This window comes from Leptonychotes weddellii, chromosome 1 (genome assembly GCF_054177405.1).
Source record: "Leptonychotes weddellii isolate Sample4059 chromosome 1, ASM5417740v2, whole genome shotgun sequence".
Lineage (NCBI taxonomy): Eukaryota > Metazoa > Chordata > Mammalia > Carnivora > Phocidae > Leptonychotes > Leptonychotes weddellii.
Genome location: NC_138369.1, coordinates 98,014,937 through 98,037,701, shown reverse-complemented (window position 1 = coordinate 98,037,701; position 22,765 = coordinate 98,014,937). Strand labels below are relative to the sequence as shown.

The 22,765-nt window shown below is 38.9% G+C and overlaps 1 protein-coding gene and 1 long non-coding RNA gene across 2 annotated transcripts in view; one reads left to right on the top strand and one right to left on the bottom strand.

The window, feature by feature from the left end:
* Positions 1-12,405, top strand: part of RARRES1 (retinoic acid receptor responder 1) — a 50,251-nt gene extending 37,846 nt beyond the window's left edge. The window contains exons 5-6 of the mRNA XM_031025813.2: positions 11,128-11,190; positions 11,726-12,405. Of these exons, the coding sequence (XP_030881673.2) occupies positions 11,128-11,190; positions 11,726-11,875 (213 nt within the window). The 3' untranslated portion in view covers positions 11,876-12,405. The remainder of the gene's footprint in view (positions 1-11,127; positions 11,191-11,725) is intronic.
* Positions 3,566-20,845, bottom strand: LOC145723069 (uncharacterized). The gene is made up of 2 exons (XR_014147871.1): positions 19,760-20,845; positions 3,566-14,397 (listed from the first exon to the last, which is right to left on the bottom strand). It is a non-coding gene; the product is annotated as an uncharacterized LOC145723069 (long non-coding RNA).
* Between the last annotated feature and the right edge of the window lie 1,920 nt (positions 20,846-22,765).

The following is a 22,765-nucleotide window of genomic DNA, read 5'->3' as shown; positions in this document are numbered from 1 at the left end:
TCCCTTAACCTATCCTGATTTTATTTTCATTCTTTCTTTTTTCTTTTTGCTGTTTCGCTTAGATGCTTTCCATTTCTGTGTCTTCCAGATCACCAATCCATTTTTCTGCATCTGCTAATCTAATGTTGATTCTCTTTAGTGTATTTTTCATTTCAGTTATTGTATTCTTCAACTATGATTTGTTCTATTTTTATATTTTCTATTTGTTGAAGATCTCACTAAGTTCATCCACTCTTCAGTCTGGCGAGCATCTTTATGATCATTACTTTGAACTCTTTATCAGATAGAATGCTTATCTCCATTTTATTTGGTCCTTTTTCTGAGGTTTTATCTTATTCTTTCATTTGGAGTATATTCCTTTGTCTTCCCATTTTGCTTGACTTCCTGTGTTTGCTTCTGTGAATTAGTCAGAACAGCTACTTCTAAACTTTAAGGAATAGTCTTGTATATGGTCTTCCCCTGTGTAGACTGTGTACCTGGTGACTTTGGCTGGCCAGCTAGAACTGTGGTATGAGGCCCTTTGTGCTGAGGCTGTCCTGGTGGGATGGCTGGAGCTGAAGTGGGCATGGGCTGGAGAGGTCCCAGGGCTCTTTGCAGAGAGGGTGCCCTGGCACGTCACCTACAGCTGAATTGGGGACAAGCTGGAGTGGGGAGGAGTGGCTTTCTGCACAGAAGGCATCCTGGCAGGACAGCTGTAGCTGAAGTGGGTACAAGCCAGGGGGTGGTCCCAGGGTGCTCAGCATAGGGCACCCGGGCAGGGCAGCTAAAATTGAGGTAGGTGTGGGCCAGGGTGTCCCAGGGTGCTACATGCAGGGAGTGCTCTGGCTGGGTGGCTAGAGCCAAGATGGGGCACATGCCAGTGTGTTCTGTGGGTGCTCTACACAAGGGGTGCCCTAGTAAGTCATCTGGAGCCAAAGCAGGTGCAGGCCTGGCATGTTTCAAGGTGTTTTGCACCTTGTCACCTTGGTGATATGGCTGGAGCTGTAGTGGGTGCTGTCCTGAGGTGTCTGGTATGTGCTATACTGGGGCCATCATGGTGGGATGGCTGGAGCTCAGCCTGTTGGGGGGAGCCTGTTTGGGGGGACAGCTGGGGCTGGTGTGGCTAGGAGCCCTGGGCTCAGTAAAGGCAGTCAGCTGGCCAGGGTTACTGTACCCTGCTCCCATCCTTCCATGATCAAGGTGGAAGGCGGGGGGGGGGCAGATATAAACTTTAGTGTGTGCCAGTCCCTCTGACCCTGGAGAGCATTCCTGCAGCTCCTCTAGGGCGGTTTCCTTTATACTCTTGTTTTTTTAATCCATGGCTTTTTTTTCTGTCAACCGGGCAGAGGGATTGCAATGGTGCAGCCAACTAGGGTGCTGGACAGTACTCCCATCTGCACTATCAAGGTTGGGGAGGGGCATAAATGACTCTCACCAACCTCTCCAACCCCAGAGAATGTTCCAGGGGTTCCCTGATGTTTGGAAGACACTCAAGGGCTAGTTTCTTTAAATTCTAGTTGCCCTTTTAAACCGTGGTTTTTCTGTGACCTAGGGCACCTGAATTTGTTCCCAGTCCTTCAGTATCATCCGCCTCACTGCACTTTGCAGCCTTGAGGCTGGGGTTCCCACGGTTACAGTGTCTCCATCTTTCCTGCTATTCTCTCTTTGACCCCTTTATCCTTTGTTATTCCAAAGCTTTTCAGTCAGCTCTCAAAGTTCTTTAAGAGGAACTGTTCTATATGGAGGTGTTGACTCAGTGTATCCACGGAGGAGGTGAGTTCAGGGTCTCTGACCCTCACACCATGTCAAGTAAGCATTATTAATGCCAGTAAGTTTGGTGTGTTGTTCAAAAGCCACTTGTAAAATAGATGAGAAATACAGGTTTTTTACAGAGAGAGACACAGCGAGAGAGGGAACACAAGCAGGGGGAGTAAGAGAGGGTGAAGCAGGCTTCCCCGTGGAGCAGGAAGCCCAATGTGGGGCTCGATCCCAGTACGCTGGGATCATGACCTGAGCCGAAGGCAGATGCTTAACGACTGAGCCACCTAGGCGCCCTGAGAAATATGTTTTTATTAATTATCAAAATGAACACATTACTTTCCCTTTATAGAATGCTTTTAATGGAAACTACCATTTATTTTATTTTTTTTAATTTTTTTTTGAAGATTTTATTTATTTATTTGACAGAGAGACACAGTGAGAGAGGGAACACAAGCAGGGGGAGTGGGAGAGGGAGAAGCAGGCTTCCCGCGGAGCAGGGAGCCTGATGCGGGGCTTGATCCCAGGACGCTGGGATCATGACCTGAGCCGAAGGCAGACACTTAACGACTGAGCCACCCAGGAGCCCCTGGAAACTACCATTTAATTGATTGTTACTAGTTGAACAATAGATTGTTCAAGTCAGGATGTCACATAAAACTTTCTCTACCTCTTTCTGGCTCTCTCTTTTATCCACCAAGATGATTACATCCACAAGAGACTTCTACCTTAACTGAAAGTTTAGGGGAAACTTGGTTTACAGTGTAGAAAATGATGTCAAGATAATTTAGAACTAATTGTAATGAATGTGAGAGAAAAACACAGCAAGAATACAGCAATACAGACACAACAGAGGAAAAAAATGGATTTTTTTCAAACACTTGTTTTAATTATTTTATTGATTTATCTTATTATTCAAGTATAGTTGACATAATATGTTACATTGGTTTCAGGTAAACAATATAGTGATTCAACAAGACTGTACATTAGTGCTCATCACAGTATAGTCACCACTTCACAATACATTATTTAATATTATTGACTATATTGCTTATGCTCTATTTTCCATTTCTGTGACTTATTTATTTTAAAATTGGAAGTTTGTACCACTTAATCCTCTTCACTTATATCCCCATCCTTCCCACCTCCCTCCCCTCTAGCAATGAGCAGTGTGTTCTGTTTTTATGAGTCTGTTTTGTTGTTTTTTATATTCCATATATAAGTGAAATCATATGGTATGTGTCCTTCTCTGCCTGACTTATTTAAATAGTACTCTTCTAGACTCATCCATGTTGTTACAAATGGCAATTGCATTCTTTTTTATGGCTGACTAAAACTTCCTGGTATATATACACCACGTCTTTATTACCCACTCATCTATAAATTGATGTTTAGGTTGAATCCATATCTTTGCTATTGTAAATAATGCTGTAATGAATATAGGGGTAAAATTAATGTTTTCATATTCTTCAAGTAAATACCTGGTAGTGCAATTATTGGATCTTATGGTATTTCTGTTTTTAATTTTTTGAGGAACTTCCATACTGTTTCCCACAGTGGTTGCACCAATTTACATTCCCATCAACAGTGTGCAAGGGTTCCCTTTTCTTTACATATTAGCCAACACTTGTCATTTTGATACTAGCCATTCTGACAGGTGTGAGGTGATGTCTCATTGTGCTTTTGACTTGCATTTCCCTGATGATTAGTGATGTTGACCATCTTTTTATGTGTCCATTGGCCATCTATAGGTCTTATTTGCAAAATGTTTATTTACGTCCTCTGCCCATTTTTATTTTTTTTTTAAAGATTTTATTTATCCATTTGAGAGAGAGAATGAGACAGAGAGCATGAGAGGGGGGAGGGTCAGAGAGAGAGGCAGACTCCCTGCTGAGCAGGGAGCCCGACGTGGGACTCGATCCCGGGACTCCAGGATCATGACCTGAGCCGAAGGCAGTCGCTTAACCAACTGAGCCACCCAGGCGCCCTCTGCCCAATTTTTTAACTGGGTTGTTGGAGGTATCTTTGTTTTGTTGTTGTTTTGGTGTTGAATGAGTCCTTTATATATTTTAGATACTAACCCCTTATTGGATAAATCATTTAGAAATATCTTCTCCCATTCAGTAAGTTGCCTTTTCATTTTGTTGATGGTTATGTTTTCTTTTAGTAGTTTTATGATTTCACATCTCACATTTTTGGCTCTTTAATCCATTTTGAGTTTATTTGTTTATGGTGTAAAAAAATCCAGGTTTCATTCTTTTGCATGTAGCTATTCAGTTTTCCCAGCATCACTTCTTGAAAAGACTCTCTTTCCCCATTGTATATTCTTGCTTTCTTTGTTGTAGATTGACCATATAAGTGTGGGTTTATTTCTGGGCTCTTTATCCTATTCCACCAATGTATTTGTCTATATTTGTGCTAGTATCATACTGTTTTGAATACTATGGCTTTGTAGTATATCATGAAATCTGGAATTGGAATACTTCCAGCTTTGTTCTTTCTCAAGACTGCTTTGGCTATTTGGAGTCCTCTGTGGTTCCAAACAAAATTTAAGATTATTTGGTCTACTACTATGAAAAATACTGTTGGCATTTTGATAGGGATTGCACTGATTTTGTAGATTGCTTTGGGTAGTAGGGACATTTTAATGATACTCATTCTTCCCATATTCATGAGGATGGTATACCTTTCCATTTGTGTCATCTTCAACTTCTTTCATCAATATCTTGTAGATTTCAGAGTATACATCTTTAACTTCCTTGTTTAAATCAATTCCTAGGTACTTTATTCTTTTACTGGATGGAATGTTTTAATTTTGCTTTCTGCTAATTCATTATTAGTGTATAGAAATGCAACATATTTCTGTATATTACTTTTGTATCCTGCAAATTTACTGAAGTCATTTATAAGTTCAATAGTTTTTTGGTGGCGTCTTTAGGGTTTATTATATAGAGTATCATGTCACCTGAAAATATATAAAGTTTTGCTTCCTCCTTACTAAGTTGGATGCCTTCTTTTTATTCTTTTTTCTTTTCTGACTGCTGCAGCTAGGACTTCATATGACTTTATGTTGAATAAAAGTGGTGAGACTGCATATCCTTGTCTTGTTCCTGATCTTAAAGAAAAACTTTTCAGTTTTTCAATATTCAGTTTGATGTTTGCTGTGGGTTTTTCATATGTGGCCTTTATTATGTTGAGATATATTCCCTTTAAGCCTACTTTGTTGAGAGTTTTTTATCATGACCAGATGTTGAATTTGCTAAGTATCTTCTCCACATCTATTAAACTGATCATATGGTTTTTATCCTTCCTCTTGTTAATGTGAGGTATCACATTGATTTGCAAATATTGAATCACCTTTGCATCCCTGGAATAAATCCCACTTGATTGTGATGAATGATCCTTTTAATGTATTGCTGAATTTAGTTTGCTAATATTTTGTTGAATATTTTCACATCTATATTTATTAGGCATATTGGCATATAGTTTTCTTGTAGTGTCTTTGGTTTTGGCATCAGGGTAATTCTGGACTCAGGTGAACTTGCTAATTTTCCTTCCCCTTCTATTTTTTTAATAGTTTGAAAAGAATTCATATTAATTCTTCTTTAAATGTTTGGTAGAATTCATCTGTGAAGCCTTCTGGTCCTGGACTTTTGCTTGTGGGGAGATTTTTTTTTTAACTGATTCAATTTTGTTACTTGTAATCAGTCTCTTCTGATTTCTCTTTCTTTGATTCAGTTTTGCGAGATTGTATTTTTCTAGGAATTTACACATTTAGGTTGTCCAATTTGTTGGCATTTAATTTTTCTTATCTCTTATAAACCTTTGTATTTCTGTGGTGTCAGTTGTTATTTCTCCTCTTTCATTTCTAATTTTATTTGCGTCTTCTCTCCTTGTTAATGAGTCTGGCTAAAGGTTAATGAATTTTATCTTTTCAAAGAACCAGGTCTTGGCTTCATTGATCTTTTCTATGTTTTGGTGTTTTTTTTTATTTTGTTTTTGGTCTTAATTCTGTCCAATCTTTATTTCCTTCTAACGACTTTGAGCTTTGTTCTGTATACACAGTATATTCCATCCAAAAACAGCAGAATACACATTTTTCAAGGCGTACATGAAATATTCTCCAGGATAGACCACGTTTTAGGCCACAAAACAGGTTTCAACAAATTTAAGTCCCATCTGGTCTAATATGTTGATCAAAACCTTGTTTCCTTAATTGATTTTCTGTCTGAATGATACATTCATTGATGTAAGTGGGGTGTTAAAGTTCCCTACTATTATTGTGTTTCTCCCTTTATGTCTGCTAATATTTGCTTCATGTATTTATGTGCTCCTATATTAGTTGCATAGATGTTTACAATGTTCTGTGCTCTTGTGGAATTGATTTATCATTATGTAATGCCCTTCTTTGTCTCTTGCTACAGTCTTTGTTTTAAAGTCTATCTTGTCTTGCTACCCTGGCTTTTTTGTTACTTCCATTTGCATGCAATGTCTTTTTCCATTCCTTCAGTTTCAGTCTGCGTGTGTCTTTAGGTGTGAAGCAAGTCTCTTGTAGGCAGCATATAGATGGGTCTTGTTTTTTTTATCCATTCAGTAACCCTCTGCCTTTTGACTGGAGCCTTTAGAGCATTTAAATTTAAAGTAATTATTGATAGGCATATACTTATTGCTATTTTGTTAATTTTTTTTCTGGTTATTTTTGCAGTTCTCTGGGTTCCTTCCTTTTCTTGCTCTCTTCCCCTGTGGCTTAATGGCTTTCCTTAGTGTTATTCTTGAATTGCTTTCTCTCTACATTTTGTGTATCTATTACAGGTTTTTGATATGTGGTTACCATGGTATTCGTGTATAGCAATCTATATTAAGTTGATGGTCACTTAAGTTTGAACACATTCTAAAAGCACTAAATTTTTACTCTTATTTTGCATATTTTTTAGTATCTCTTGACTAACTTTTGTAGATAAATTGAATTTACTACTTCTGCATTTTAACTTCCATACTGGTTTTATTAGTGACTAATCTATTACCTTTACTATTTGTTTTTACCAGTGAAATTTTCATCATTTTCTCCTAGTTATGGCCTTTTCTTTTTAAAGAATTCCCTTTAACATTTTTTGTAAGGCTGGCTAGTGGTAATGAAATCCTTTGATTTTTGTTTGTCCGGGAAACTCTTTATCTTTCCTTCAATTCTGAATGATGACCTTGTCAGGTATTCTTAGTTATAGGTTTGTTTTTTTTTTTTTTCCTTTCAGCTGTTCGGTGCATCATACCATCTTCTGGTCTGTGAAGTTCCTGCTGAAATATTAGCTGACAGCCTAATGGGGTTTTCCTTGTGTGTAACTATTTGTTTTCTCTTGCTGCCTTAAAAATTCTCTTAATCATTACTTTTTGTCATTGTAATTATTATGAGTCTTGGTGTGGACATTCTTTGTTCATCTTATTTAGGGCTCTCTGTGATTTCTGGATTTGGATGTCTGTTTCCTCAGATTAGGGAGGTTTTCAGCTATTTTCATAAGTTTTCTACCCCCTTTTCCCTCTCTTCTCCTTCGGATCCCTGTGATGCCAATGTAATTATGCCTGATGAGGTCACAGAGGTCCCTTAACCTACTCTTATTTTTTAGTCTTTTTTTCTTTTTGCTGTTCAGCTTGGGTGCTTCCCATTACCTGGTCTTCCAGGTCACTGATCCGTTCTTCTGCCTCCTCTAGACTGCTGTTTCCCTTTAGGGTATTTTTCATTTCAGGTATTGAATTCTTCATCTCTGACTGGTTCTTTTTTATATTTTCTATCATTTTTGTTGAAGTTCTCACTGAGTTCATCCACTTTTTTCAAGTACAGTGAGTTTCTTTATGGCCATTACTTTGATCTCTTTTTCTGTGATTCTGTCTTATTCTTACATTTGGGATATATTCCTCTGTCTCCTCATTTTGTCTAAGTCTTCTGGTCTTGAAATTAGTGGCCTTGTGTAGAAGCAGTCCTGTGGTGTCCTGTACACAATCCCCCCACCCGAGTCTTCAGAGCTGGGTGCTCCAGGGATGTCCCCTGTGTGGGCTGCATGTACTCTCCTGTTTTTGATAAGGTGTGATTGCTGTGGGCATGCCACTGGTTGGCCCTCAGATGGCCCTCAGCGCATCTGTTGCAGGCATTCAGGGCAGGATTTGCTCTCCATGCTGTTGAGGGTCCTGTCTACAGCAGCTGTGGGATCACTGGTGGGCAGGGCCTGTCCTCAGCATGGCTGGATGCAGTTAGCCATTGCAAAAGCTGTGGGCACCCCAAAGTACAGGGCCTTCTCCCTGCACAGTCAGCAAAGAGGCCCAGCTCCAAGAACTGTGGGCATGCTGATTTGTAGGGTTATCTCTGCCTCCTGTCCCCAGGGCAGGGGTCGCTTAGGAGGGGCACCAGTTCTTACCAGTGTTGCCTGCTGGGTGTGGTGGGTCTGCAGGGGAACTCCAGGGTGGGCACAGGGTCCTAGCAAGGTAGATGGAAAGTATTAGAACTGGCTCCCATAAGCATCTGGCTACCTAGGCTGGGGAGGGCAAGAAAATGGCATCCACCACTTTTGTTCCTGGAGAAATCTCCTGTAGATCCCTGTCCCTTTGGCACATGTCCTAAAATTAGTCACTAAATCCCCTTCAAGTATACCCCAGGTGTTTTGCAAAGTGCTCCTTCTGCGCTGTCTTGGACCTTATTATTTAGTGTCCTGGCTCTTGAAGGGCTTCATTTCCTGTAGCCTTCCATCTCTCCCAGAGCTAAGCCCCACTGATTTCATAGCTAAATATTATGGGGACTCTTCTTTCCAGGGTGGATCCCCAGGGCCAGGGGGTCTGGTGTGAGGTCTAGATCCTCTCACTCTTCTGTGCTTGTGATATCATTCCCATTTGTGATTAGGCATTGTCAGGGGTCTGGTTCTCCACCATGTCTCCACCTCTTTCTGATGTGACTTTCTCTCTACAACCAGCTGTCAATGATCTCTGCCAGTCTTCAGGTTGTTTTCAGAGTTAGTTGCAATCCATGCAGTTGTTGCTTCATTGTGTCCACGGAATGAGATGAGCTTGGGATCTTCCTATTGTTCCTTCTTCCTACTCCTTAGGAGCTCTTAACGTCAGTGCTTTCTTTTTATTTGCAATTGTACATGACACATTACCAAACCAACAACTACCAGGACATAGTATGGTCCAAATACAGCAGCTCCATTTCTGTCTTGTTCTAGCCAGTCTTTGATGCCTCTCATCTGTCCATCAATATCACTCACCCAACCTACAAGTGGGAAAATTGGTGTAAAAGTAATTGTAGAGTTAAGAAAACAAAAATGCAGAGGGAGTATGGTCACTTAAGTAGAAGCTTTAGCTTTTTTTTACCCTGTGAAATTTGGGGTTTAGATAAATAAAAATTGAATATACAACTGGCTTGCTGGGCCACCGAAGGCAAATCACTTCATCTCTTAAGGCCTATTAAATGAGGATTAAGCAACTTAATGAAGTCCTTGAAATTAACATAAATCTAAATCACTGAAGCAATTGGTAAATTTGGTCTCAAAGTTGATACAATTTAGAGTTTCCTTAAAGAAAATTATGCACATATCCACATAGATTTCTGGATTCTGCTACTGTGTAGCCACTAAGGATTTGCATGATCTTTCAGCAAAAGAAGCAACCAGCAACAAGCAAAACAAGAAACTATGTTTAAAAAGTCACTAAGATCAGATCTATATACTGTTCTACAAGACTAGATACAGGATAGTAGGGCTGATAAAGCTAAGACAGTACAGAAGCAGGAAGTGACGGGAGGTGCTCTGTGGCTCAAGGTGGCTCAGGAAAGTATAAAGATTAGTTTTTCCAAAAGCTTTTTCAGTGGGAATTACTTTCTTTACACTCAGGGTTAAAGTCCCCTTTTAATGCAATAATGTAAGGAAGGGCGGGGTTACAAACTCATAGCTCCAAATGAACAAGGCCTGGGAGAAACAAGACTAAAATACTGACCGGCACAATTATCACTTTAGAACTGAAGATAGATGCCATTCCTAATGCCATGAGGACTGTACCAAGGGCAAGGGAGATATTTGCTGGCGACAGAAAAAAAAACAAAAACAAAAACAGATGAGGACTTTCCTCACACCCTTAGCCTTTAATATGAATTGAGAAAAGTAAAAGTGAGCATTGTTTCAACTCTTAAGAATCAATACCAGACACTGTCAGCACCCCAAATTATCCTGTAGCAATCAGCCTGAGGCCTTACCCTGCCTGGAGGGCCCCCCCTGCCGCCAAGGGTGCATTATAGAAGGCTTCTTACCAACCTTATTATTTATTCGACTAGGAAGTCTACTTTGGATGGTATATATTAATAATTTAAGCCTGCTTACTCCCTACTAAAACCACACGGGTTCTGGTGGGGATCATGAGTCATAAAAGGGCACAAACAAAACACTTCTAGTCTGTCTCTAGGAAGATTAAAGTGCTGAGTTACTGGAAGATGTAACAGTAAATCATCAATTTGGATTATAAGGATTTGGCATTTGTGATAATTTGAACAGAAGCCAAGGAGATTATTTCTGACTAAAATTAAAAATAATTACTACTTGGCAGAGCTTGCGTTGGTGAGGGCAGCCCAAGCCTGGGCTACTTTGCCAGGCTGGAGTGTGCAGTGTCCCCTGCTGCAGTTTTGTAATAAACCCTGCTTTTTGGGTTGGTGTAAGGGCGCTTCCTCCTAGAGGAGGAAGGATCTATAAAAACAAAAATGGAAAGGTTTAATAATGTTATTGAGGAAGGTCTTAATTAAATGGCACAGGGTTTACAAACATTATAATAACCCAAGTTTTTGTATTAAAAAATATGTAACACTCAGTGTATTTAGCAAAGTAGTTTATCAAATGGAGTTGGAAACCCATCATTTGTTTCAGGATTTCCTCTTTTTTGCCTAAAATCTAGGGACTGCTATGATTTCCGCCAGAAATGCTATTTTCAAAAACAGAATAAGAAGGCACTCTCCTGAAAAAAACACTTCAAGTTTATAAGTAAAACCAATTTTTAAACATATATATATGTCAGGGCTAACATATCAAATGGAGGTGCATAGACAGTATCTAGATTCCATAGGTTGTCAAAAGATTCTCCCTATTCCCATAGAACTTAGCCTCTACCAAAACCATACTTATTAGAGAGCAAAAGTGATGGAAAGATATTCAACTAGATTTTCATCTAACTTGGTGACAAAACAGAATCCATGACTTTCATATCTCAATGCAGGCTTCTACCAGAGGAACTGAGGCTCAAATTGAAGAGGCAGCAGGAGATTCAAGGCACTCATCCAAATAGGAATTTAAGATATAAGCCTTCCAAACTCTGAACTAATATAAATCTACGCTATTTATTACACCCACTCTTTTTTTCTTTCTCTAGAAAACAAATGATGATGCAGTTGATTTTGATTATACCGTTCTACTCCATGAATTCTCGACACAGGTAAAACAAAATGGAATGTATGTTACACGGTGGGGGGGGGGGGGCAGTAAAGTATGGTCCAAACTGAGAAGGCCCCTTGAGACCAAAAAGCAAAGCAGGCAGCTCCACATTTACATAGAGTTTGATTCAGGGTAACTTGTTGCCAAGGGGGGTCGGCAGGCAGGGATCGAGGCACTGCACAGCTCTTCTCTGCAAAGTCCAGACTGTTCATTCACAGATCTGATAGAACAAGGGAATGTGCAGCAGCCATTGTGGTGAGGTCAGAGGTCTGATATTTTAACAGACCTCATGGCACCATCTGTGCGGGGTTGGGGGGATCTCTACTAGTGATCAAAACAAGCCTCCCTGCATTCAGGACAGGGCACACATTACCTCCGAGGGGCCTGGAACGTGTTCCTGAGGGAGGTCCCCGCCCGGACATGAACAAGACAGAGGGCCAGAGGCTGAGTCAGTATGGCCAGCACTCCTACAGTACAGAACTGTGTTCACCAGAAATTTCTGCAGATCATAATATTTTAGAACTCTTATTTTCTAGGAAATCATTCCCTGTCGTATTCACTTGGTCTGGTACCCTGGTAAACCACTTAAAGTGAAGTACCACTGTCAAGAGCTACAGACGCCAGAAGAAGCCTCTGGAACTGAGGAAGGTTCAGCTGTGGCACCAACAGAGCTTAATAATTTCTGAAAAGAAAAAAGGATCTGCTTATACCAAATTCTAAACAAAATGACTATACTAAATAGCCTAAATAATTACTCTGATAAAATAGGTAAGGTATAAGGTAGTCTAATATTTGAGAAAGCCTGCAATTACAATACTCAAAAATTAAAAGATGCTTTAATTCTGGGAACATAGGCATACACTGAACTCTGCTCAGTGCTAAACAGTTTCCTCCACGGGTTTCTCAGGGTTTCAGCCCTAAAATCTAAAAAAGTTAGTGTATGCTGTAATTGGACCAATAAGTGTTTAGCAAAACAAAACAAAAATTGATGGTCTCACCTCTGTATTTCTCATTACTGTGAATGTAGTGCAACCAACCATTTTCTATTGCTAAATTCCTTCTACCTAGGATGTAAAAAAGATAATATATCGCAATGAAAGCAAATTGTAGGGAAAATGTTATCAGTTTAGAGGAACTTTACTATTTCTTATCATTCCAAGCAAGTATTCTTTTTTGATATCTACTTTTAAATAAATGTTTACATTTCTATATAAAATGTGTTCACTGTGTTTGTAGAGATTTGTATACATTGGCAAAATTTGTGCTAAACTGAATAAAATTAACTTAATATTGCTTAATTCGAATTTTATAGATAAAAATATAGTGCTTCATGGATAAAGCCAAGTGTCTGCAAATGGAATAGTGATGTAACTGAAATTCTAACAGTTTGCACCCAGTATTGCCCTAAATTAATTTATAAAAGTAAACACAGTATGTACCATAATCAAATTCAGTAGAGTACCTCCCCAAGGCAAGAAGAAGTGATCCAGGAAATGTGGCCATCATTTGCCTTTCAAAATTCATATCATTTGTAGGGGAGGAATTCAAATTTTCTTCTACCCATCAAGGTTCTTCCATCTGGTCTAAGACTTTAATTGATATGAGACAGATTAACAGGAGAAAAAAAACCAGAGAGGCCTAATAATGCAGTTGAGACCCAAAGAAATGACCAAGGCAGGCAGTTTTTATACTTTTTAAACAAACAAACAGAGTATAAATCTATAAGGAATTGGCAGGACAAAGAAAACTTAACTTTGGGAGCCTCAATTAGTAAGGAATTCTAAACAGAATCTGGACTGAGGTAGTAAATTAATAACAAGTAACCAGGGTTGTCTATGTAACCATCTTAGCTCTTAAATTTCCTATCTCTGGTTACGATGTCTCTTTACCTCGTGGTATAGAAAGAGTACCTTTTCACATGGGAGATTTATTTCCAGCTTTCAGGAAGACAGAAGAGGATCTGAGTGTCCCTCTTGTATAGTCTGTCTCTTAAGTAACTTTTATTTAAAATAATCAATATGCCAAAGGGGACATTTTGGGGTGGCCTGCCCTTGGCCTCTACAGTCCCTACCACGGAAGCTTTCCTGGAAGTTTCACATATTACAAATTGAGCTGTAGATTGTTCCTTCTTGTTGAATCTCTTAGTTCTGACAATAGGTCAATTCAGTTAAACTCATTTCAGGACATAGTAATGTAGGTGTCTTCTCAAAGTTAAGCCTGTGGTTCAAATAATCAGATAAGAGGCATTTCTATGGAAATAAAAAAAACAATGGTTAAGGACTGGATCAAATTTATAAACCAGTTTCTGAGTACTGAGGGTAGCTAGTCGAGAGGACTTCTAGATGCAGGGTTAGAGCATCTTCAGATAGGTGCTTTTAGGGGTGGTGATGGCGATCTGACAGATTTTCTTTGTAGTTTGGGTATTTCTGGTGATCGTTTTGAGTGGCCCATAGAACAACAGGCATGAAGATTGAGCTGTTGTGGTGATTTCTCTGAATTTTACACCAAGTTGTTCATATTCAGTTTGCAGGGCTTTAGGAAAAAGGCCAGTTTTAGTTCTCAAATGATTGCAAGTCAAAAGAATGGCAAAGAAATCAAAGACATTCATTTGGAGAGTTGTAGCCAGGCATTGGAGGAAACTAAAATCAGGATCTAGCCCAGTTTATAATGAACTGTGTTAGAATCTAATATCCACAAAGGTGGGTTAGTGAAACAAAATTTTTCTCTGTATAATCACCCTTATTTTTACCAAAGATAGCCAGATTAAGGCTAATTTGTTTGCAAAATAAATAATAAACTTGGCCTGATTATTTTATATAAGTACAGCAAGAATAGTGATTGATCCTAAAGGCTCTTTTAAATCTGCTTTGCTTGAACTTTTTGTAAGGAATCTTCTGACTGAATTTTTAATAGCCTCTGAAGTTCAGAAGCCAAGCCAAATACTTGCCATGAGACTTTGCCTATAATACCTATAGTTGGGGTTAATTCCTCTCTTCTTGAGGTCCCCAGAATATCCTGAAGTTCTTGTACCCACAATGTAGTGACCATGCTTACTCACCTAGTAAGGCTGCTTGGATCCCTGTAAGCAAGACTTTCCATAAAGTCAACCTTAAAGTTGTATGGCCATGTCTGAGTCTATTCATGTCTACCTCAAATACAATATTCCGGTGAAAACCGTGGTAATATAACCAGTGTTTCCAATTGTGTCCTGTTACAAGGAAAACAAATTTTTATTTAACTTATGCAAATAAAAAATTGTTATGAAAATATAAGAATACTCAAAGTTTAGGAATTCTGGAAAGATCAGGTAGGGAGAAAAAGGTAAAATATACCTTTGAACAAATTGAAATATTTATCAAATTGCTGTAAGTCATAGCATAAGAGAAAAACTTTCCCTTAAATCTGAAAAAAACCCCAAAATATTAAAAAAAATCATTAATGGTTACAACAGAAATGTCACAGAAATTATAATCATCCTCTTCAGTTCATTCAGTCCCATGTTACTAATTCTTGTTCTGCTTGAATCTAGTTTTTCCACAGTTTCAGAAATTCTTACCCCGTTCAGTTTTATAATCAAGGTCATCAAAAGAAACCTGTACTCAGAGTTCCTTCCACGAGTCTCACTGAAGATGAAACACATCTGCAGGGAAGCTTTTGTGAAAGCATCTGAGTAAAAGTATATGTGTCTGTAAATGATTAAAGACTTAAAAATGGCCACAGTGATATAGCTGATTAGAATGAATTATAATGCAGTGGACAAGTAAATTTGGTTGTTTCTGTGACACATAAAACATTGAGATAACATACTAGGACATATCAGATTTCATACAATTTTCTAAACAATTTTTTTTTTTTAAGATTTTGTTTATTTATTTGACAGAGAGCGAGAAACAGCATGAGAGGGGATAGGGTCAGAGGGAGAAGCAGGCTCCCCGCTGAGCCGGGAGCCCGATGTGGGACTCGATCCCAGGACTCCAGGATCATGATCTGAGCCGAAGGCAGTCGCTTAACCAACTGAGCCACCCAGGCGCCCTAAACACTTATTTTAATAACCTAACTATAGAAATATAATTTAAGAGTGTTTAGTATCACTTATTGCCAATGCTTCCCATGTAATTGAACATAACAAGCCTAATTAGTGTAATATACCTCCCTTTGTATAAGGAGAACAAATCTTTTGAAATGTTCCATTGGCCCTCTGGAATATTCCAGAGTGTGGTTAAAAGATTTCATTTTAGACTTTGAATTTGGCAGGTTTCTCAAAAAATATCAAAAGGTTTGAACATTTGATTAAATGGGCTCACAGATCATTCTGAAACAATACTTATCTATTCAACCAAAGTGATAAAAGATTTCAAAAGCAAGTACAGAAGGTTATATAGTTGTGAGCAAGAAGGCTCAGGTTTTTTAGATAAAGACCCAACAGAGACAAAACATAGCATCTTTGTGTTTCTAGGCAGATTACATGAAAGGTAAAGGAAAACTGTTTACAAACTCTTATAAAAAGCAAATCAATAACCTAAGAAAATGTTTTCCTTTTAACAGAAAAAAAGAAAAAAAAACAAATTCTAATTTTGTACTAGTGTACTTTTGATAAAACTCATTCTTAAATAAATTTAATCTTAGCCAGTAATGACCACGAATAAAATTCCTTTCCAAAGGCTCCTTTGCTATGAACCTTCTACAACTTTTTTTACATTCAGATTTTGTCCGAAGTTTTCCATCTTCAAATAATTAGCCTCACTTTAGGACAAAATTGTTTTCTTTTCTCTCAACAAAAATGTATTTTTTATATCTCATACTTTTTCTTACCAAAAACATCTTACTTTTTCCTTGAATACAGAGTTGTTTCTCTTACTTCTAGTACATTTAATACCACATATTAGAATTCCTCACCCTTAGAAAATTTAATCTCTAGGGAAAACTAGTAAGCAATTGTGAATTACTGTTACACCAGTAATTTTTACACTGGCAAATTTATGAATGCATTTTATAATTTCCAGAAACATGAGTTTCTTCATAGTGTAATCTTTTAATAAAGCACAAAACATGTTTACTAACAGACCCAAATTGATTTTTAGTTTCTCTGTAATAAGGAAGCCAAAAGTAGATAAACTTATGCTTAGCAATTAATGTTTCTTATTTTGTTTAATTTGGAAATGACCTAGATATTCAATGAATTCAACATAATTCATCACTTAAACTTAACAAAACTTCAAAGTTTCAGGGTTACCAAAAAGATCTGGGGGACACTGTTTAAAAAGTTGACCTAAAAACTTTTTTCTTATTTACATCTATTCAATTTACTTGTTCTTAACAAGTATGCTTAAGTCACCCATAAAAACTTCAAGAGATAGCAAAGTCAGTCATCCTCCCAAGCTATGATGATTATTTTTTTAAACATTTTGTAACAGATAACATCAGCTTATTTGACTCTAAGTAAACCCACGCAGAATAAAAGTTTTAATTTTAATGCTGGTAACGTTAAAAACACGTCTATTTTAAACCAGCAACCTTAAATTAGCTTCAATACAGAATACTTTTTCAGATCATGTGTTTCTGAACTTGAAAAACATCTGGGTTAGTTTCTAAGAGTTTTAGAATGCCCAATGCTTACGAGGGCTTGCCTTCAAACCAACTAAATAGAGCTCTTTTACAAACTAATTTTGGCTAGATAGACAGACATACAGATACAAATAAAAACCTTACAGCTTTTGTTTTTACTAATATTTGTGGTGAGGACATTATAGGCCTGATTTCCAACCTCTCTTTTTTTTTTTGTTTTTCTGATGAGAAACTTCTTTAAACTTGTATTTCAAAGAATGGCTTTTAGGTCCCAGAGAAGATGGGGGTAGAAAATTTACATCACAAAGACAGGAAGAATCCAAGTTTTCTTCAAGGTGAACTTTTTGGGACATACTGGCTTCTTTTTTTTTTTTTTTTTTTAAAGATTTTATTTACTTATTTGACAGAGAGAGACACAGCGAGAGAGGGAACACAAGCAGGGGGAGTGGGAGAGGGAGAAGCAGGCTTCCCGCCAAGCAGGGAACCCGATGTGGGGCTCGATCCCAGGACCCCGGGACCATGACCTGAGCCAAAGGCAGACGCTTAACCATCTGAGCCACCCAGGTGCCCCGGGACATACTGGCTTCTTATCAGAGCTGCAAGTCTGGGCATAACAGCACTTTTAGCAGTCTGTATTTCAAAAAAGCCTCTTTTCTCTTTTTAAAATACCATCTCAGGTGAAATAAAACCAAAAATAAAGTATTGGGACTATATCAAAATAAAAAGCTTCTGCAGAGCAAAGTAAACAATCAACAAAACATAAAAGACAACCTACTGAATGGAAGAAGATATTTGCAAATGACATATCTGGTAAATGGTTAGTATCCAAAATATATAAAGAACTGCTACAACTCAACACCCAAAAGCCAAATAATCCAATTAAAAATGGGCAGAAGACATGCACAGACATTCCTCCAAAAAAGACATCCAGGGGCGTTTGGGTGGCTCAGTCGGTTAAGCATCTGCCTTCAGCTCAGGTCATAATCCCAGGGTCCTGGGATCAAGCTCCGCATCGGGCTCCTTGCTCACCAGGAAGCCTGCTTCTCCCTCTCCCCACTCCCCCTGCTTGTGTTCCCTTTCTTTTTGTGTGTGTCTCTGTCGAATAAATAAATAAAATCTTTAAAAAAAAAAAAAGACATCCAGATGGCTGACACATGAAAAGATGCTCAACATCATTCATCATCAGGAAAATGCAATTCAAAACTGCAATGATATCACCTCACACCAGTCAGAATGGCTAAAATCAATTAACACAAGAAACAACATGTGTTGGAGAGGTTGTAGCAAAAAAGGTTGTGGCAAAAAGAGGTTGTGCACTGTTGGTGGGAATGCAAACTGGTGCAGCCACTATGGAAAACAGTATGGAGGTTCCTCAGAAAGTTAAAAAGTAGAGCTACCCTTTGACCCAGCAATTGCACTACTGGGTATTTACCCCCCAAAAATATAAAAACACTAATTCAAAAGGATACATGTACCCCTATGTTTATTGCAGCATATTTACAATAGCCAAATTATGGAAGCAGCCCAAGTGTCCATCCATAGATAAATGGATAAAGAAGATGTATATATACACAATAGAATATTATTTAGCCACAAAAAAGAACGAAATCTGCCATTTGCAACAACATGGATGGAGCTAGAGTGTATTATGCTACATGAAATCAGTCAGAGAAAGACAAATACGGTATGATTTCACTCATGTGGAAACAAAACAAAGGAAAAAATAGACAAACCAAAAAAGAGACTATAGTCAAAAAACAGGTGGTTACCAGAGGGCAGGTGGGTGGGAAGATGGGTGAAATATGTGAAGGGAATTAAGAGTACACTTATGGGGCACCTGGGTGTCTCAGTCTATTAAAGGACCGACTCTTGATTTCAGCTCAGGTCATGACCTCAGGGTTGTGAGATCCAGCCCCTTGTCAGGCTCCATGCTCAGTGGGGAGTCTGCTTTTCTCTCTCTCTCTGCCCCTCCCCCCACTCATGCTCTCTCAAATAATCTTTAAAAAAAAAAAAGCCCACTTATCATAATGAGCACTGAGTATTGTATGGAATTGTTGAATCACTATATTGTATACCTGAAACTAATATAACCCTGTATGTTAACTATACTGGAATCAAAATTTAAAAAATTAAAAAAAAAAAGGTGGGCTTGAAAGACTTCTAGAGTTGCATTTCTGGTTTTGTAACGCTTTGTAAGACAAAGACGGTTGTTTCCAATTTCCCCAAATAAATGGATTATAGACTGAATATTTATGGATTGCTCTGCCTTTTTAATTAAACTTATTTTTTTAGATTTATTTATTTTAGAGAGAGCGTAAGAAGAGGAGGTGCAGAGGGAGGGGGGAGAGGGGGAGAGAGAGAGAGAGAGAGAAGCAGACTCCACGCTGAGGGTGGAGCCTTGTGATGCAGGGCTCAACACAGGGCTCGATCCCACCAAGCTGAGATCGTGACCTGAGCTGAAACCAAGAGTTGGACACTCAACTGACTGAGCTACCCAGGCACTCCAAAAATTTTTATTTATTTATTTTTTAAAGATTTTATTTATTTATTTGAGAGAGAAAGAATGAGAGACAGAGAGCATGAGAGGGAGGAGGGTCAGAGGGAGAAGCAGACTCCCTGCCGAGCAGAGAGCCCGATGCGGGACTCGATCCCTGGACTCCAGGATCATGACCTGAGCCGAAGGCAGTCGCTTAACCAACTGAGCCACCCAGGCGCCCCAAAAACTTTTATTTTTTTTTTATATCAGGGAGATTTTCAACTAAAAAAGGAATCAAAAGATTTATGCCTTTATAAAATCTGTATCAAGCATTTTAACAAAAGTCGTCTTTTCTGAGTACAGAATTTAACCTTGGCTTCCGTTAGTGCCTGAATATTGGCCTTCCCCGGTTCATTTGTAGGAGGGCTAGGAGACATTTTGGTCTTGTTTTCACTCTGTGAAGGGAGGGTTTCTCCAAGGGCCTGTCTGGCCAAATAACCACAGTATCATCATGGGTGGAGGAACTCACCTTAGCAGCCAATCAAGGTCTCTGTGAGTGGGCCTGGGAATAGCCATTAAGCTAATTCTTCTCTGAATTTGGTGGGATCTTCTGAAAGTGGAGGAAAAAAGGCTTTTCAATTCACAAGATCTGCTGCTGTTCAGGAGACATGGGTTTTGCAGTGGCGGGGTCTAGGACACATCTACGAAGGTACTGCCCACAAATTCCTGAAGCTGAAAGGGCCTGATTACAGCAAAGCAGGCCCTACTGCCTGTCCCTGGTGCTTCTGCTACATGTACTTTCTGGCTTTCAGAATGTACATGACTAGCCTGAGTAACCTGTCTACTTTGAACTGAGAGACTAGACCAGAGTGTTCTCTGTAAATCTTCCAGGGAAAGTTAAAATAGGCAGATGGGGCTGGATTTTAAGAAGGAATTTATGTTAGATGTGGACATTAATGTCTTAGGTCTAATTTTTTTTTTTCTTTCATCTCATTCGGGGCATCCCTAAGTTTAGTGATTATACTAATCAGACAATTGAGAGCTCTCCATAAATGTTTCCTTGCAAATACAGCCAATTTAAAGGACCTCTCTTCCAGCTACTGACAAGTAGGATCTTATTAATTCCAGTAGCAACTCAAACCAGTAAGCCCTTTGATGGCATAATCCAAGACGCAAGAGGTGTCCCTAGAGAGGGAAGATAGCGTAGCTGCTATTATACAAAAGTTTCTCTCCAAAGACTGTCTAAGCAAGCAAAGGACTTTGTTGCATAGGCCGTAAGGATGATGTAGCGAAAACGGTGTTGTCAGTCTCCTACAAAAGTAAGTAGACCCACTAATCTCTGACAGCTGCCAGACACTACTAGACTGGGACTTTCCAACACTAACAAGCAATGAAGGATAGATGACGAAGGCCCCTTATGGGCTAGGACCTTTTATGACAAACTCCCTTGAGAACTGGCATGCCCAGACGAAGCGGGCTGCTTGTAACTGCAGGTCTTGGAACCCCAGTCTATTTGGCCATCAAGTTGCACATCAGTAAGTGTACCGTCCAGAAGGTGAAGACCAGAGAGAATATTCTTTTTTTTTTTTTTTTTAATTTATTTGAGAGAGAGAGAATGAGAGCACATGAGAGGGAGGAGGGTCAGAGGGAGAAGCAGACTCCCTGCTGAGCAGGGAGCCCGATGCGGGACTCGATCCCGGGACTCCAGGATCATGACCTGAGCCGAAGGCAGTTGCTTAACCAACTGAGCCACCCAGGCGCCCCAGAGAGAATATTCTTACTGATCACAAAGCCAAGCTCTTAGGACATATGACAAGATGAAAGGAAAAAATCTCATCTGGTTTTTCTGATGTACACATTAACAGCTTTAGCTATCTGCTGGGTCTCTCAGAGCCAAACTAATTAATAACTACGAGGGATGTGCCGTGGGTTGCAGACCGTGTGGTGTTAGGCAGGTGACCTGTTGTTAATCTAACCTGTTCTGTGACCAACTTATCCTAACATGGGAGTCACTGAGTTAGGCAGTAAGCACTCTAATAGCTTTTAAGTGCTCACCCCATGCCCACCAGTTTTAGGCTCCGGCTTCCAAGATTTCCCGTGGCAACAACCTTTACCTCACGTGCACATTAACTCACAGTCAAGTTTGTCTGAGCAGACACCAGTCTGATGAGAGCCATTTATTCATCAGTCTGTGAGGCTGGCTCAAACAGGGGGCTTCTAGAGCCTACGCCTGCTTTCTGCCCCATGGAAATTCCTTTTTATGACAAACGACACAAAACACAGAGACAAAGGAAAACAAAGACCATCTCTGGGAGGAAATGGATCACTTAACAGTACTCAACCACATTTTTACCAAGACTTGCTAAGTCCAATGTATTAGTTCCACAAGATTGTTTCTTGCTAATCTAAATTTAGAGAGAGGAAAAAAAAAAAATGATTCTCATTACTCTCACTCCACCAGATTCTGCAGACAGAGATTCTGGGAGGCAGACATGGAAAGAAATCTTACCTTCTGCTGGTTGTATGTCAGATTTCCCAATATCTTAAAACTGCAGAATCTTCGGAGTAACTATCCCGTGGAAGCTGATCCTGCAAATATGCCAACTATAGGGGAGGAATCCAAATTTCATTTTACCCATCAAGGTTCTTCCAGCTAGTCTAAGAATTAAATTGATAGGTGACAAATTTAACAGGAGAGAAAAGAGTTTTATTATATGTGCAGAGAGGCCCAATAATGCAATTGAGACCTAAAAAAATGGGTAGTTTTTATACTTTATAGACAGAGACAACCTGTGAGGAATTGACAGGACAAAGAAAACTTAACTTTGATTAACCTTCAATTAGTAAAGAATTCTAAATTAGTAAGTTACAAGGGTTGTTTATACAGCTTTCTTGGCTCTAAATTTCCTCTCTCTGATAATAAGGATGTTTCTTTACCTTGTGGTACAGAGAGGGTGCCTTTTCACCTCAGAGATTCATTTCCTGCTTTCAGGGGCATAGAGGGTGTGATCCAGGTGTCCTTGTGCAGTCTTGTCTCTTATGCAACTTTTATTTAAAATAATCAATATACCGAAGTGGGACATTTTGGGGTGGCCTGCCCTTGGCCCCTACACATTTAATGGAATGCTTATGTCAGTGTCTCAAAACCGTTAACCAGGATCCTTGGCCAGTAACTGGTTAGGAAGCATCAGCCTTAAAATATCCCAAAATATTACTCTTAAGTCTATACTGTCAGAAAATTAGAAAAGTTTATGCTGAAGAGAAAAATTTTACAGACATGGACTATTACAAAATAAAAACGAACAGATACTTTTTAGATCTAGTCCATATATATATATTTTAAAGCCCTTTGTTTCATCTTCCCAATATCCACCTGATTTAAAGAACTGTTAAGTATCCTGAAGCACTGGAAACAATCATTTAAATGAAACACCAGATTTCCCACCTATGTAATAATGCAAAGAAAATACTTTTTCTAAAATATCCATCTACAATGATTAAATTATGTCAAAACCAAGCAATAAGCTCCTTTAAA